The sequence below is a fragment of the Chrysemys picta genome, chromosome 20, assembly GCF_011386835.1.
Source record: "Chrysemys picta bellii isolate R12L10 chromosome 20, ASM1138683v2, whole genome shotgun sequence".
NCBI classification, from domain to species: domain Eukaryota; kingdom Metazoa; phylum Chordata; order Testudines; family Emydidae; genus Chrysemys; species Chrysemys picta.
This window is the reverse complement of record NC_088810.1, coordinates 2,845,091-2,862,935: the sequence shown is the minus strand read 5'-3', so window position 1 is coordinate 2,862,935 and position 17,845 is coordinate 2,845,091. Positions and strand designations below refer to the sequence as shown.

The window sequence follows — 17,845 nt, the reverse complement described above, 5'->3', positions numbered from 1 at the left end:
AAAAGGTCCAGCCGAAGCGGGAGACGGTTTGATTTAAGAGGGGTTCTGGGGCTGCTTTGCAATGGTCCAGATGCCCCAACAGCCTATATCCCTCGTGCACAAGCACTAGGAATGGGTGGGGTGGGTGGGCCTTTGTTAGAGGAACAGGCCGCTCATATACCTCTTGTTGTTTTTGACAAACTGTAACCGAACTGCAGGAAACTACTATGGGGGCAACCTACTTCCCTTTTGACAAACCACACACTCCTTGAACTTCATAAAAACCACACTTCACATAGTTATTTTCAACTGGCATTTTATTTTACAACATACCCTGTTTTGTTCCCAAAACACGCTCTAACTTTTAGCGTTTTTTCTTAGCAAGATTTTGTCATTTGCTGACCGAAGAAGACGTTCAACATTTCGCATTAAGCATGTATCTGTCGGTTTAATGATTTATTATTATTGATGATGTGTTTATGAACGCTATGGCAGAGCTGAATGTCCCACCTTCCATCACAGACAACGCGATCAGCAGAGATCTTTTGGAATGCCTGCAGGCCTCGACCACCGACACCAGTGTGATCAAAAAACACCACTATGGCTCAGTGTCTAATGTTTTCATGCTTTAAGAAAGATAATACCTCATAAAGTGGGAAGTGCTTCCGAATGACAAACGCTTGCCCGTGCTAACACACAACTAACACAGAATGGCTGCCTACAAAACTGTTTCACTAAAAGAGTTATCAACGTTCCCCCTAAAACTCAGGACAGCTTTCTTACCCCCATGGCGTGAGCTCTGTGGCTTTTTAAAAAAATGTGTTTGTCCTCGGTTTAGATTTTAAAAAAACATTAGAAAAGAAGAACGGGGTGGTGGGGGGGGGAAGGGGAGGTAGGAAGGTATCTGTGTGTGGGGGGGCAGACTGCTTATCTCTAGTAAAAAAAAAACAGCTAACTTTTTTTACATGTTAATTTTTTTCGTGTGTTTTTTGTATAAATCCAAACTTTAAAAAGCAATCTTGTTTATATTTTGTTAATTTTGTTTTTTAATTAAAACACATATGTAAACTCCCCTCAATTGCCAGTTTTCATATTCTTACCCAGTTGCTGTTTTGGTACTTTAAAAACACTATTTTTAAAAGGACAGGCTAGTATCTTAAGCCTTTTTAGCTCACTAAACTTCTACAAAATATACCTCAGAGTGGCTTTCTTTTCTTACAGCTCAGTTAATACTGCTTTTTCATGTTAAACTTTTCAAACAAACAAACAAACAAACAAACAAACATAATGCTTCAAATAGGCCTCACTGCATACAGAATATCCTTAAAAACGGTCATGTTATGTTACATCTCAGTTAATGCTGTATTTTCATGTTAAATGTTAAAAAAAACCCTTTATATCATGAAGCACTGCATGTTTAGCAAGTGTTAAAAGTATGGGGGAAAAGTCGAGGGGTGGGGTGTTCTTCAGACAGGCTATCTCTGAGCTTCGTGCAGTCACAAAGCGGTGGTTTTATGTCTTTTACAATCAGTAAATAGAACAAAATACTTGTTATAACTTTCACAAAGTGTCATTCAATGCAATCTCACCATTGGTTAAAACTTTAACAGCGTTTAAAAAGTTTAGGAAAGAAGTCTGTGAAAAAAAACAAGCAAACTAAAGGGGTGACCCCTAGAGCCTTGCGAAGGCAGACTATAGTGCATGGAGCACTGGCTAGCCGAATGAGTTGTATCTGTTTTTAACATGTAGAGAAAGCCACAGCTCCCGTCTGTGATGTATCATTTTAATAAAATCTATGGACCCAAAACAAACACAGGAGCTTGTACCTGTGTCTCAGCACACGGTTTGCAAACATTTAAAAACAAAGACATTCTGATAAAGCAACAGAAAAATTCATACTTAAATCTAAAAGTCCTAAGGAAATGAAAGCTTACTATAACTTTCACATGGATTTGTTAAAAAGCGGGGAGGAAAATAAATCTCTCTCTGATCCACTGGATTACCGAATAAGGGGAATATAAACTAGCTGTTACTAAGGACGTGTGGTTTTCACTCTGGAGTGTTTCTCCATACTCATTTTTTTTATTGAAACACACCTGTAAAATAAATGAAGGTCTGTGTCTTCATAAAGGTTTGTCTTTTCAAGTGATTATTCCTTTACAAAACTTAATATAACTTTCACTTGTATTTGTTAAAAAGTGGAGGAAGAAGCAGCCTTCTTATCTCCGATCCACTGCTACACAGATGCTGTTTTTGCTAACAGCGGCTTTGCTGCAGATTCAAATTGTCCTCATTTAAAAATGACCCGTGTTAGTTTAAAACATAAGGGAAAACTTTTAAATATTGTTTGTTACTAAGGCCTTATGGTTTTAACCTTCATTAAAGCCCATATGTAAAAGGGCTACATGGTGGGAAAGATGCTTGGGATCTGTTTTTTTAGATAAGAATAAGGCAGTTAAAGGGGAGGGGGTAGTGAAGGGCGGGGGGTGGGCAGAGTTGGCTCTTGTTTAAAAATTTTGCACCATAGGATTGGTTCAGGAAAATCTGTATCCTATGATGCAGCTGTGGAACAGCATCTGATTGGTCTGATCCAAAGGCAGAGATAACTAGCCTGAGGGGTTGTGAGTCTTGGGAGCTCCTTCATTCCCCAGGAACAGCTGCAAGGGTAAGATCTCTCTCTCTGACTCAGCCATGGGCTGTCTATTTTTGCCCTTTGCAAAGGGGTTTCGTTTCCCTTTTCTTGCCCTGTTCTCTCTTTTAACTTCTCTTTATATGTTTCTCTTTTATTTCACTCTTTTTTTAACCTACACTTATATTTAATATTTTAAATGCTTCTTTATTAACCAGCCTCTATATTTTTACCATGTGCTCACTAAACAGTCTCCGCTTTATAAAATTCCCTTTTTCCCATGTGTTCTTTTTTAACCTACCCTTATATTTAATACACCTTTAAAATGTATCTTAAAAATTGTTTATTCTTTAATAACATGCCAAACTATATCTTTAAAATCATCTCTCCTTACTAAACCTAACCAAAAATCTTTCTTTTATTTAATAATTTCCCTCTATTTTTTCAAACGAAAATGAAAGCTTAATATAATTTTCACTTTTATTTGTTAAAAAGTGGGGGAAGAAGCAGCCTTCTTATCTCTGATCCACAGACTCACAGAGGCTGTTTTTGCTAACAGTGGCTTTGCTGAAAAAGAACGCTGCTTCAAATTGTCCTCACTAGAAAATGCAATGTTAGTCTAAACCATACAGGAAATCTTTTTTATCATTATAATTACTTTTATAAACAAGTTTTCTTGTTTTTTAACCTTGGGAAGTTTCAGCATGGTAACTTTTTATTGAAACATATGAAAAGTGCTAAATAAAAGAATATGTCTTCATATAGGCTTGTCTTTTACAGTGTTTATTCCTTTACAAGACTTAATATAACTTTCACCTCTATTTGTTAAAAAGTGGGGGAAGAAGCAGCTTTCTTATCTCTTATCCACTGACTCACAGATGCTGTTTTTCCTAACGGTGACTTAGCGGCAGGTTCAAATCATCCTCACTAAAAAATGATCAATGCTATCCTACAACATAGGGAGAAACTTTTAACAACTGGTTGTTACTAAGGGCTTATGGTTTTAACCTTTGTTAAAGCACTTATGTCAAAGTGATACATGGTGGGGGAAAACGTTTGGGATTTTTTTTTTTTTTTAGATAAGAATAAGTCAGTTAAAGGGGGGCAGGAGGGGAGGGAGATGGCTCTTGTTTAAAAATCTTGGGACTATAGGATTGGTTCAGGAAAATGTATTCTATGATGCAGCTGTAGAACAGCATCTGATTGGTCCGATCCAAAGGCAGAGATAACTAACCTGAGGGGTTGTGAGCCTTAGGAGCTCCTCCATTCCCCAGGAACAGCTGCAAGGGTAAGATCTCTCTCTCTCTCTGGCTCAACCACGGGCTGAATGTCTTTGCCCTTTGCAAAGGGGTTTTGTTTCCCTTTTCTTGCCCTGCTTTCACTTTTAACTTCTCTTTATATGTTTCTCTTTTATTTCACTCTTTTTAAATGCTCTTTTCTTAACCTACCCTTATATTTAACATTTTAAATGCTTTTCTATTAAGCACATGGTAAAAATATAAAGGGAGGATACCAAACAGTCTCTACTTTATAAAATTCCCCCTTTTTTGCCATGTATTTTTTAAACCTACCTTGAATTTAAAAGATGTATTAAATATAATCTCAATTTTTTAATTCTTTAATAACATGCCAAACTAGTCCTTTAAAATCATCTCTCCTTACTAAACCTAACTAAAAATCTTTTTATTTAGTAACTTGCCTCTATTCTTTCAAACTAACCCTTTCAAAAAAAAATCTTTATTTTTCTTTCAGTTCTCTCACTCTATTATTTCAACCTTTTTATAATAATAATAATTAATGGAGATATCCCATCTCCTAGAACTGGAAGGGACCTTGAAAGGTCATCGAGTCCAGCCCCCTGCCTTCACTAGCAGGACCAAGCACTGATTTTGCCCCAGATCCCCAAGTGGCCCCCTCAAGGATTGAATTCACAACCCTAAGTTTAGCAGGCCAATGCTCAAAGCACTTTTCTCTAAACAATCAACCAAATATATCAAAGCACAAGCAAGCAACATTCCCCCTATTCCACCATAAAAAATAAGCACTTTTTAAAAAAAAATTGGCCAATGGCACCAAACCTCGACACCAATGGAAACGGGAACAGAGGGTGGGACATAAGCCCCAAAGGGAGCATGGAAACCTGTCAAAAATACATGGTGATGAATACTATTGAGGTATTTATTACTCACCTGCTTTGCACTCGTGTGAATGAGTTTGCAAGGTGCAGGCAATGGAGAATCTTTCATTGCTCCAACACCATCATTTGATTCACAGGGAGCTTTGGGACAGTCTCAGGAACTGATCTGCATCCTGTGCTCCTGGAAACCAAAACCAAAAGTCTGAGCTGCCCCTTTCCCAGAAATGGGAGGAAGCCGGGAAGCGGGGCTGGCTCTGAGCCACCGAACTGCAACCAAAATTCCTACAGCCCTTAACTCTTGCAAGGAAACACAGGCGAGGTCCAGGCATGTGGAGCTGTTTAGCCGGCAGCCACCCGACAGCAGCTCGAAAGCTTGTCTCTTTCCCAAGTAGAAGTTTTTCCAGTAAGAGATATTAGTTCACCCACCTTGTCTCTCTCAAACTTTATGTAAGTGGGGGATGGGAGGGGGAGGAGGGATCGTCTCACTGTTGTGGGGAACTTTCCTGCCTTCTGCATTGTCCTGGTGGTATCAGATAGTGAAAGGATCTGAGTGATCGCTCCAGCTCCCTGTACCCGGAGGCCGGCCACTCTTGAGGGCTCCCCTTCCTCCCTCCCATGCGGCAGAGTCCTCGTAACCCTGACAAGGCTGGGCCCAGGATCCCTGGGGGCCTGAAACCGCACTCTTGTCGTGATCACTCAGGACAGGGGTCTCTCTACACATCAGCCATTTCCCTGACCAGTGCATTAAATTCAACCCAAGTACAATTTATTAAACATCAATTGTAAGACATATACGGAAAAGGTTAAAGGAACAGGGACTCTGCCTTGTGGGCATGGGGATACCAGCCGTCTCTGGGATGTAAGGAAAGTTCACCGTCTGTTCCTCCCACATCCCAGACCTCCCTCCCAGGCCCTGGCTGCACTGTGGTGACACACGGTCAGACCCTGCTCTGGCAGTGCCCACAGGCTCTCAGTTTCCAGGGGGTAGGATCCTTCTCCCCAGCATCAGCTCCCGCATCAGGGTCATGTCTCCCCCTCTGAATCCAGTCTGCAAGGTCTGATCTCTGGCAACATCTCCCAGCACTGGGCTCCTGCCCAAGGCCCCCTGGCTCTCCCCAGCCACTCATGGCGCTTGGCTGCAGGGTTACAGGTGACAGGGCTGGTACCCGCTGTCCCAGCTCTGGCCCCGCAAATCCCCCTGCAGCTCGGCCCTGGCTCCCTGTCGGCGCGTCTGGTCTGCGCCTCAACTGCCCACAGGGCCGGCTCCAGGCACCAGCGTAGCAAGCAGGTGCCTGGGGTGGCCAATGAAGAGGGGGGCGGCACGTCCGTCCGTTCAGTGGCAATTTGGTGGTGGGGCCGTCACACCCCCTCAGAGCGAAGGACCTGCTGTTGTAGAATGAAGTGGCGGTAGAGCTGCTGCCGCTGGCGATCGTGGCTCCCCCCCCCCCCCCCCGCTTAGGGCAGCAAAAACGCTAGAGCTGGCCCTGCCTGCTCAGCCCCTGACTCCCCCTCTTCTGGTTCTGGCTGCTGCTCTCCCCTTAGCTCTGCCCTGCCCTGGCTCAGGCAGCCCCAGCTCACACGGAGGACGGGACCTTAGGCTCCTGATTCCTTCATTGGCCTGCAGCCCTGTCAATCGGGCTATCCTGGAACACTGTCCTCTCCCACTTGGTCCTGGGGAACAGATCCTAGATTAACCCTGTTCAGTTTTTCTGTTATTTTCCCTGTTCCTAGCCACAACTGCAGCGTGAATCAGTCCATCCTCAGGCATTGCAGGCCCTCTTCTCTTCTCCCCAGGGCAGCCCGGTAACCCCTTCCCCAGCCCTCTGCCAAGTGAAGCCTACACCTGAAACCCTGAACTCTCTGCCACCCCCCGCCCTCAGTGCACAAACAGAAACATGGGAAATCGTTCCCTTTCCAAGCTGTGTCCTCCTTAGGGAGATATGCTGAGATCAGGCACTGGGCTGATTCTCCACCATGCCCTGTCATCATTTACACCAGTGCGAAATGGGTCCTGAATGCTGCTATTCGGCATCATTTCCCAAGCTGGCAGGGAAAGCAGGAGCAGGGTTAGTCTTGGCACATCAGGTGGCAGCTCCCAAAGGGGGGTTCTGTGATCCAACCCATCACAGGGGTTACCGGGCTGCCCTGGGGAGAAGAGAAGAGGGCCTGCAATGGCTGAGGATGGAATGATTCACTCCACGGCTGCGGATAGAGAATGGGGAAATTAGCAGAAAAACTGAACAGGGTTTATCGAGGATCTGTTCCCAGTAGGGGAGGGACCGAATCCTCCACCCCTTGCTCAGCCCTGACCCCTGCCTCGATAAAACAGGAAACTTTAATCGTTAGAGAAGTCAGACCCTTCTCTTCATTTCAGCCCCTGCAGCAAAGTCCAGGAGAGTTTTTTGTTAGTCTCTAAGGTGCCACAAGTCCTCCTGTTCTTCTTTTTCCCCCCAGCAACTGATATTGTTCCAGCAGCAAAGAGGAGGACACAGGACGGTTCATCAGCACGGGCTGCGGAAGGTTCGTCCCTAGATCGGCTGCACCACGATGCTGCCAGAGGAGAGGGGAGCTTGCTCTTGGGGGTTGGATGCGCTTGAACCACTAATGAACCACTAACCAAATGGGGGCTTCTCTTTGTGCTTCTCTTCCCTGGGGAGGCATCAGGGCACTGGGAGTGGGGGTTACGGTTGCCAACCCTCCCATTTTAGGTGGTAGACTCCCGGAACCGGGCTCTATCTCCTGAAGGCTCCTGAAGCCAAACGGGGAGATTTTCGGCCGCTGAAAGTCCAGTGGCGCAGCAGCGCTAAGGCAGGTTCTCTGCCTGCCCTGGCTCCACGCTACTCCCGGAAGTGACTGGCACATCCCTGCAGCCCCTGGGTCAGGGGTCAGGGGGTCTCCGTGTGCTGCCCCTACCCCGAACACTGACTCCGCAGCTCCCATTGGCTGGGAACTATGTCCAATGAGAGCTGCGCAGGTGGAGACTGCAGGCAGGGGCAGCACACAGAGACCACTGCTCCCCCCACAGGGAAGCAGCGTGGGGCCAGGGTAGGCAAGGAGCCTGCCTTAGCCTTGCCGCTCCAGACCGGGAGCTGCCTGATGTAAGCCCCGCCCGGCTGGATCCCACACCCCTGAAACCCTCACACACCCCGAACCACCTCCTGCACCCCAACACCCTACTCTAGCCCTGAGCCCCCTTCTGGAACCTGTACCCTGAATTCCCTCCTGCACCCCAACACCCTGCCTCACACTGAGCCCCCTCCTGCACCCTAACTCCCTCCCACAGCTAGCACCCTCAACCCCAGTCTCCAGCCCTGAGCGAGTTCCTGTGCCCGCACCCCCTCCCGCACACCGACTCCCTTACCCCAGTCCTGAGCCCCTCCTGTGCTTGAACCCCGTCCCACACACCGACCCCTATGCCGGCCCTGAGGCCCCTCTGGCATGGAAGCTTTCTAAAAGTGGGAGGGCCACTAGCACCCAAACCGTGGCCCTGTCCCGCCCATCACCCCATGCTTCTCCTCCCGCCTATTCTCTGCAAGGCTCCCGCCCTGCACTGCCCCATCCCCCGAGACCATACCCCAGTGCCACCTCTTCTCCATGAACCCTGTACACACACCGTTTCTTTCCCCTGGTCTTTTATTGAACCCAGAATACCACCCCTGAAAGGAGAGTCTCATTTCTATTTGCATTATTTCCCAGCAGGAGTGAGAATAAGACGTGTTGTTGTCAGCTGGGGCTACTGGTGTTATTAATCCGACCAGAGAGCTCTCCCATTGGCTTAGAGCGTCTGCATCAGCGCAACTGCACCTCTGTAAGCGCTGTAGTGTAGCCGTAGCCCTAAAGTGCTGATGGCCAGAAGCTGGGAATGGGTGACAGGGGATGGATCACTTGATGATTACCTGTTCTGTTCTTTCCCTCTAGGGCACCTGCCATTGGCCACTGTTGGAAGACAGGATACTGGGGTAGATGGACCTTTGGTCTCACCCAGTCTGGCCATTCTTATATTAATTGAGAATTCATTCCAGGCGTCCAAATTCATCCCCACATGAGAGCTCTCCTCGACTCAGGATTCAGCTGAAGGTAAAGGAGAGGGGACAAAAGACTCTCCCATGCTATTCCGCAAGTCCAGACCCACAGAACCAAGGAAATTAAGTTGAGACTCGAAATCACAGGGTCAGACCAGTTCACTTTCTTGGACAGAGGAGAGATTTCCTGTTATTTCAGAAACTTAAGTGCTGCATTCCCCTCCCCCCCCCCCCCCCAGTATTGTCCCTGCAGACAAGATGTCTCTGACAACGTGCTGGTGCACTCAGGTCAGCTCTGACTCCGCGGGGATTGTCTCCCCCATTGTTCTGTGCAGCACAGCGCCCCCCAGCACCACGCTAGGACATCAGGATCAGCATCGACTCTGCAGGGAGATGACACCCGACTGTGCCCCTCCCCCTGCTCCCTGCTGCACAGCGCTGGGCTGGGCACTGGGGTCAGCACTGAGGGGCACACGGCCTCTCCTGCCACCCAGAACACAGACCCTGCAGCAGAGCCCCCCCCCCTAGTGTCACACTGGGGCGCTGCCAGTCAGTTTGTGTAAATGAACCCTTCCCTGCTGGCCACTCTGAGAAGTTATCCGTAGATTATTTGACTTCTTGCAATTTGTAACCAAAGATCCTTTTCTTACAACTCAGTGGGTTTACGTGCACACTAATAAGAGAGATCTCTATATGTTTACAGTGTGCAGCTTAATAAATTGTCTCTGGGAACAAAGTACTGATCATGGCTGGAATTGGTGTTTCTTCCCCAGGAAAATGGCAGATACAAGAACTTTCTGGGCTGATTTATTTTTAGAATGGAATTCACACCTTGTTGATCTGTCCCAGGAGGAATCTGAAGAATTCCAGGCTGCTGTCCATGCAGGAAACCTCACTGAAGCCATCACAGTGGTGAAGAAATCTGATGCGTTGTTAAAAAACACCAAGCTCAATGTTGCCATAACCGGAGAGTGTGGCTCTGGCAAGTCATCTTTCATCAACGCCATCAGAAGCCTAGCTGACGATGATGAAGGTGCAGCTGAGACCAACGTGATGGAATCAGCAAAGGAGCCAACTTCTTATCCGCATCCCAAGCACACAAATGTCACCATGTGGGACCTGCCTGGGATCGGGACACCGAATCATCCAGCAAACACAGATGGGGGGAAGGTGGACTTTGCTCGTTATGATTTCTTCATCATTATCACAGCAGGGCGGTTCCGAGAGTCGGATGCCAACCTGGCCCAGGAGATAGAGCAGATGGGGAAGAAGTTTTACTTTGTCCGCTCCAAGGTGGATGAAGACTTGCGTAATGAAAAAAAAAGAAAAACTGAGATCAACGAGGAGGAAGTCCTGCAGAGAATCAGAAACGATTGCATCAGGAATCTGCAAAAAGCAGGCATCGTTTCCCCACAGGTTTTCCTGGTGTCGAGATGGGACTTTGAGAAGTACGATGCTCCCCGACTTCAGGAGACCTTTTTGAATGAACTTGACACTCACAAGAGACATGTCATCTTTCGTCACCTGCTCAACGAGTCTGAAGTCTTCAACTGGAAAAAAGAGGCCGTGGAGCAGCAGATCTGGAAGCAAGCCTTTAAGTCAGGCGTTATCGCTACTATTCCTCTCCCATTTCTCTCTGTTTGGTGGGATGTTGGCACCTTGGTGGATAACATGACCAAGTTCTGTGAGAGCTTTGGCCTGGATGATGATTCCATCAAAGCACTTGAAAAATCCATGCGCGAGTCTGGTGAGCTGAAAACCGTGATAGAATTCCCGCTGGCCAAAGAGACATCAAGAGATGAGGCATTAAAGCTTCTGAAAGAGGCTACGGGGCTAGTTATGATGATAGCTAAGTATTTCATTAGCATGATCCCAGGGATTGGTACTGTGATAGCAGCAGTGATGTCTTACAGGGTCATGGGCAGATTGCTACGTACTTTTGTGGCTCGAGTTGCAGAAGATTCTCAGAGAGTCTTGAAAAGGGCTTTGGAGTGAGCAGCGATAACAGATTAACAAGAGCCACAAAAGAGCAACGTACCTGCTATCTCATGGCAGCTGGAGATCAGAGCCACCCTGTGGGGAGAGATATTTCCCTTTGTTCTCAGCTGCAGTGCAAAAAAGACGCTCTCAAAAAAGGTCTCCAGAGTTTGGTGTATTTTAAAAACAAATATTCATTTCTAATGTAGGGAAGCGGGTAAAGTTGAGGTAAAGGTCTCTGATCCTACAATTTCTGTTAAACACCCTGAAGGGAAAGTTGAGGGAGACTCTCAGAACAAATACCGTGAAACGAAACTTTGCTCTATGTTATTTAGTAATAATACCTGACACAAGTTTTAAGACATTCTCCCGTTTTCATTATTTAAGCTGCTGGGGCCATACCCTCATATGGCATAAAGTTAGTGTAACTTTCATAGATTCCAAGGTCAAAAGGGACCATTGTGGTGATGATCAAGTCTGATCTCCTGCATAATACAGGCCTGAGAACTCCCCCATGATAATTCCTAGAGCAGATCTCTTAGAGAAACATCCACTCTTGAGTTAAAAATCTCCAGGGCTGGAGAATCCGCCACAACCCCTGGTAACTTGTTCCAATGGTTAATCACCCGCATCGTTAAAATATTTTGCGTATTTCCAACTGGATTGAAGTCAAGATCTGGCGTTTGACTTTTTGCAGGTCACTGAGTCACTTTCTTTCTTAGGCTGTCGTGTGCTAGCACAAGGCTGTGATGTTTGGATGCCACCAAAGCAGGGAAATTTTGAAATCCAAATCAAACTCTTTGTCCTGAATAACGTGCTTCACGCAATCTGATGAAGCCATTCTATAGGGATTAGGGTTTGAAATTTTTGTAACAAGAACCACACCTAAATTTCAGGCCTGAAGTGGCTGAAAATCCATCGATGTTTAAGGCCAGAAGGGACCCTTAGGATCACCTAGTCTAACCACCTGCATCACAAAGTGTCCCTTTGAGGAAAGTTTAATCTTTCCTGTGAACACGGAGAGCAATGCAGAGCTCCCACTAAATTTGGCCCTGACTTGCACTGAAGTCAAAGGGATTTCCCGTGTAAGTGAGCACATACCAGAATCTGGCCCTAAGCAACTAGTCAGCCAATATACTAGTCCAGGAAAGCTATCAGAACAGAGCAACCCCAGATACCTCTCCTGTGATTGGAGTTGTAGTTAGTTGCTTGTTTTTTCACGCTGAGTTTCGGTTTGCCTGGGTGCCAGGAATCACTATCATGGCTCAGACTAACCCGGGGTGTGTGGATTGTAATCACATTGTGTTGGGCTCAGATGGTGGTTGGCCCATGTCCCGCTACACACCACCACGACATTACTGATGTGCACCGTATTTCATAGTCCGTAACCAGTGTCTGTCCTGGGGCCGGTCTGCGCTGGGAAGTTACATAGCGTTAGAACACGTGGTAACCAAACGCTCAGGCCCTGATTCCCATTGACATTAAGGGCATTTTACAGTGATCTGGCAGTGGGAAGAGGCCAGAGCCTTAGGGTAAATGAGTATCAGGCCTTGAAGCATTTAGCAGTATGTTAGCCGGATGTGGGTAACCAATATGATGTTAGGGGTAATTGTGTCCAGTTAGTGTGATATTATAGACATGGTGTGGGAAAACATAGCCGTTTTCATCAAGCTTCCAAATAGCTCACATTGGCTAACGGTTTTTCTGGAAGTCTTTGAAGTTGCCTGCCTAGAATTACCTGGACTATCTGGGTGAGTCAGTGACTACAAAAGAGCTGAACTTTACAATCCTACTTGCTTGCACATCAAAAGATTTTGAAAATTGCGGCTGTCTGATTTTACAGCGATCGCTGCTTTTGCAAATGTGATATTAAATGGGTTGGAAATGCTACTTCCACCTTCTGCGTACTTAGCAGGTTTAATACTTGCTTTTTTTGTTACAACAATAAAGCGTCTCAATGGTTAAACTGAATTGTTTTTCCATCATTTATCCACGATTTTGGTTATTCCACCCTTTTAAAGGGAACATTTTAACTTTTCAAATTTTCCTGCAAGAAAACTGTTTTCCCAACTGGAAATCTTCATTTGGGGATTTTTCCTGAAGGAAATTCCTACTTTTCCCGGCTTGGAAATTGCGTACCTACTGACAATATGGGGTACATCACGTATGAGACTGGGGATGGAGACACCAGGGCAAAGGAAAGGGCCTTATTTAAAGAGGATTCGGTGGTGAAGGTGATGATGGGCTGGGACGAAGGCAGGGATCCCAGTTTACAAGCAGGGAATGGGATTGGGGCCAGTGTGGATTTGGAAGGACCTTGGGGGTGGAGAAGGGAAGAGGAAAATAGAGGAAGAGGAGAAATGGAGCATGGACATAAGTGGATGCTTCCACACTTGAATGGCCACATCACAGACAATAATGGCCACTTCCTTGAACCCCTAGAGTCTCATTCCCCATGGAGCCGAAGCAAAGAATTTTAACACATGCAAGGGACTTACTGGGTTGGGACTGTGTCTCCTGTGGTGCATCCTCTTCCCCTTGCAGTGGGATGGCCTGCACGGCCACCAGGGGTCCAGAGACGCCGGGGCTTGGCCCAAGTCTCAGAAGGGAGTGTCTGGTTCTCCAGCACTATGCCACGCACCATGGTAGCCTGCATTTGGCTTTCCATACTTGTGCTGGAGCTGTTGCTCATGACAATGTCCATTTCATCAACTTAGGCCTGGTCTACACTACAGGTTTAGGTCAACTTTAGCAGCGTTAAATCGAATTAAGCCTGGACACGTCCACACAACGAAGCCCTTTGTTTCGACTTAAAGGGCCCTTTAAACTGGTTTATTTACACCACCTTCGACGAGGGGATTAGCGATAAAATCGGCCTTTGCGGGTTGGAATTGGGGTAGTGTGGACGGAATTCGACGTTATTGGCCTCCGGGAGCTATCCCACAGTGCTTCATTGTGACCGCTCTGGACAGCACTCTCAACTCAGATGCACTGACCAGGTAGACAGGAAAAGACCCGCGAACGTTTGAATTTCATTTCCTGTTTGCCCAGCGTGGAGAGCACAGCTGACCACGCAGAGCTCATCAGCACAGGTAACCGTGATGGAGTCCCAGGATCGCAAAAGAGCTCCAGCATGGACCGAACGGGAGGTACGGGATCTGCTCACCATATGGGGAGATGAATCAGTGCTAGCTGAACTCCGTAGCAGTAAAAGAAATGGCAAAGTATTAGAAAAGGTCTCCAAGGCCATGAAGGACCGGGGCCATAACAGGGACACAAAGCAGTGCCGTGTGAAAATTAAGGAGCTACGGCAAGCCTACCACAAAGCCAGAGAAGCAAATGGAAGGTCCAGGGCAGAGCCGCAAACTTGCCGCTTCCACGCAGAGCTGCATGCCATTCTAGGGGATGCAGCCACCACTACCCCAACCGTGTGCTATGACTCCGTCAATGGAGAAACACACAGGGAAGACGGTTCGGGGAACAAGGAAGATGAGGATGGAGGTACTGTAGGTAGCTCACAGCAGCAAGGAAGCGGAGAAACCGGTTTCCCCAACAGCCAGGATATGTTTGTCACCCTGGACCTGGAACCAGTAACCCCCGAACTCACCCAAGACCCTCAGGGCACACAGGAGACCTCTGGTGAGTGTACCTTTGTAAATATTACACATGATTTAAAAGCAAGCGTGTTTAATGATTAATGATTAATTTGCCCTGGCAATCGCGGCCAGTACATCTACTGGAAAAGTCTGTTAACGTGTATGGGGATGGAGCGGAAATCCTCCAAGGACATCTCCAGAAAGCTCTCCTTCATGTACTCCCAAAGCCTTTGCAAAAGGTTTCTGGGGAGGGCTGCCTTATCCCGTCCGCCATGGTAGGACACTTTACCACGCCAGGCCAGTAGCACGTAGTCTGGACTCATTGCATAACAAAGCATGGCAGCGTATGGTCCCGGTGTTTGCTGGCATGCAGACAATATCCATTCCTTATCTCTTTGTTATCCTCAGGAGAGTGATATCATTCACGGTCACCTGGTTGAAATGGGGTGATTTTATTAAGGGGACATTAAGAGGTGCCCGTTCCTGCTCTTCTGAACAGAAATGTAACCACGCGGTGGGGGGAGGGGTGAAGTCATCATCCCAGAGAATCGGGTGTGTGTGTGGGGGGGGTGGTTTACTTGGGTTTGTGCTGCATGTTAACCCGGAAACCGCAGCCCCTCCTTTTACATTGAAAACCCATTTTAAATGGCCAACCCAATTCATCCTTGATATGGGAAATGCGCTGCTGTTTGAAACCTTTCCCGCATGTTAAGAATGTTAAAAAAGCCAAAAGACTGTGGCTTACCATGGCTGCCTGCAAGCCGAAATATGTTGCCTGGGGCACTGCGTGAGTGATCTCTCATACCAAACCGGCAGGCAGAGGAAAAATACGACCTTGTAACGAAAGAGTGTACCCATTGTTCTCTAAAATGTGTCTTTTTTAACCACCTCTCTCTTCTCCTCCACCAGCTGCAAATGTTTCTCCTTCGCAGAGGCTAGTGAACACTAGAAAGAGAAAACGGAGGACGCGGGGACGATATGTTCACGGAGCTCCAGATGTCCTCCCACGCTGATAGAGCACAGCAGAATGCGTGGAGGCAGTCAATGTCAGACATGAGAAAAGCACAATATGAACGAGAGGAGAGGTGGCGGGCTGAATGGCGGGATGAAAAGAGCAAGTGGTGGGCTGAAGATGATAGGTGGCGTCAGCTTGCAGACAGACGGCAAGAGTCAATGCTCCGTCTGCTGGAGCATCAAACTGATATGCTCCAGCGCAGGAAAGGCAGCAGGCGCAGAGACCGCCGCTACAGCCCCTGTTTAACCAACAGCCCTCCTCCCCAAGTTCCATTGCCTCCTCACCCAGACGCCCAAAAACACGGTGGGGGGGCCACCCAGTCACTCCACCCCAGATGATCGCCCAAGCATCAGAAGGTTGGCCTTCAATAAGAGTTAAAGTTTTAAAATGCAGTGTGTCCTTTTCCATCCCTCCTCCCCCACCCATCCCAGGCTACCTTGGCAATTATCCCCCTACTTGTGTAAGGAATTAATAAAGAATGCATGAATGTGAAAAAACAATGACTTTATTGCCTCTGCAAGCGGTGCTCGAAGTGGGGAAGGGAGGGTGGGGTGGTTGGTTTACAGGGAAGTAGAGTGAACCGGGTTGGGGGGGGGTGGAGGGTTCATCAAGGAGAAACAAACAGAAGTTTCACACAGTAGCCTGGCCAGTCACAAAACTCGTTTTCAAAGCTGCTCTGATGCGCACCGCGCCCTGCTGTGCTCTTCTAACTGCCCTGGTGTCTGGCTGCACGTAATCAGCGGCCAGGCGAGTTGCCTCAACCTCCCACCCCGCCATAAATGTCTCCCCCTTACTCTCACAGAGATTGTGGAGCGCACAGCAAGCAGCAATAACAATGGGGATATTCTTTTCGCTGAGGTCTGAGCGAGTCAGTAAGCTGCGTCAGCGCGCTTTTAAACGTCCAAATACACATTCCACCACCATTCGGCACTTGCTCAGCCTATAGTTGAACAGGTCCTGACTCCTGTCCAGGCTGCCTGTGTACGGCTTCATGAGCCATGGCATTAAGGGGTAGGCTGGGTCCCCAAGGATCACAATAGGCATTTCAACATCCCCAACGGTTACTTTCTGGTCCGGGAAGAAAGTCCCTTCCTCCAGCTTTCGAAACAGACCAGAGTGCCTGAAGACGCGAGCATCATGTACCTTTCCCGGCCATCCCACGTTGATGTTGGTGAAACGTCCCTTGTGATCCACCAGGGCTTGCAGCAGCATTGAAAAGTACCCCTTGCAGTTTACGTAGTCGGTGGCTTGGTGCTCCGGTGCCAAGATAGGGATATGGGTTCCGTCTATGGCCCCACCACAGTTTGGGAATCCCATTTCAGCAAAACCATTCACTATTGCCTGCACGTTGCCCAGAGTCACTACCCTTGATATCGCCAGGTCTTTCATTGCCCTGGCAACTTGGATCACAGCAGCCCCCACCGTAGATTTGCCCACTCCAAATTGATTCCCGACTGACCGGTAGCTGTCTGGCGTTGCAAGCTTCCACAGGGCTATCGCCACTAGCTTCTCAACTGTGAGGGCTGCTCTCATCCTGGTATTCTGGCGTTTCAGGGCAGGGGAAAGCAAGTCAAAGTTCCAAGAAAGTGCCCTTACGCATGCGAAAGTTTTGCAGCCACTGGGAATTGTCCCACACCTGCAGCACGATGCGGTCCCACCAGTCTGTGCTTGTTTCCCGGGCCCAGAATCAGCGTTCCACGGCATGAACCTGCCCCAGTGACACCATGATTTCCACATTTCTGCTGCCTGTGCCTTGTGAGAGGTCTATGTCCATGTCAATTTCCTCATCACTCTCTTCGCCACGCTGCAATCGCCTCCTCGGCTGGTCCGGGTTTCGCCTTGGCATGTCCTGGCTCTGCATATACTCCAGGACAATGCGCGCGGTGTTCATAGTGCTCATAATTGCCACGGTGATCTGAGCGGGCTCCATGATCCCAGTGCAAGCTATGGCGCCTGGTCTGAAAAAAGGCACGAAACTAGTATCTGACAGACCAGGAGAAGGAGGGAGGGCGGGAGGGAGGGAGGGCTGAGTGACGACATGGCGTACAGGTACAGGGAATTAAAATCAAGAAAGGTGGCTGTGCATCAGGGAGAAACACAAACAACTGTCACACAGAATGGTCCCCCCAAAGATTAAACTGAAAACCCTGGGTTTAGCAGGCCGTTGATTTGACGGAGGGAGGGGGAAGCAAATGAATACAGAACAAATCTATTTTTTACATCTTAAGACGACGGTGCAGCGTGACTGATAGCCCTCGGCATCTTTCTGGGTGCTTGGCAGCAAATACTGGGCGCTTGGCAGTTAGTGTACTATGATGGCCTTCAGGCCTATTGCATGATCTGCTGCTCAAGGAAGACTCTGCTAATGTGCAATGATCCAACTTGTAATAGGACGGTTACCAGTCGTAATACACCATCTACTGCCAAAAGGCAAGAGGCAGGGGGCTGGTGCAATGCAGCCCTACAGCTGCCAGCCCCACGGCTGCCAGC

The 17,845-nt window shown here is 47.8% G+C and overlaps 2 protein-coding genes across 8 annotated transcripts in view; one reads left to right on the top strand and one right to left on the bottom strand.

The window, feature by feature from the left end:
* LOC101947108 (interferon-inducible GTPase 5-like) overlaps nt 1-17,845 on the bottom strand; it is a 370,729-nt gene that overhangs the window by 22,062 nt on the left and 330,822 nt on the right. The window lies entirely within an intron of this gene.
* On the top strand, nt 103-12,710 carry LOC101931379 (interferon-inducible GTPase 5-like). 6 transcript variants are annotated; one of them, XM_065573989.1, is made up of 4 exons: nt 103-3,896; nt 7,200-7,265; nt 8,664-8,822; nt 9,541-12,710. In XM_065573989.1, the coding sequence occupies exon 4, from the start codon at nt 9,545-9,547 to the stop codon at nt 10,760-10,762; it is 1,218 nt and encodes a 405-aa protein (XP_065430061.1). In that variant the 5' UTR covers nt 103-3,896; nt 7,200-7,265; nt 8,664-8,822; nt 9,541-9,544; the 3' UTR covers nt 10,763-12,710. The 6 variants fall into 6 exon arrangements, with proteins under 6 accessions (XP_065430061.1, XP_065430060.1, XP_065430056.1 ...); XM_065573988.1 differs by adding an exon at nt 8,445-8,553 and having other exon boundaries at nt 8,664-12,710; XM_065573984.1 differs by having other exon boundaries at nt 8,664-12,710.

Excerpts from the sequence above, each read along its gene's own strand:
- LOC101931379 (XM_065573984.1), top strand. The coding sequence starts at position 9,461 with ATGTTTACAGTGTGCAGCTTAATAAATTGTCTCTGGGAACAAAGTACT.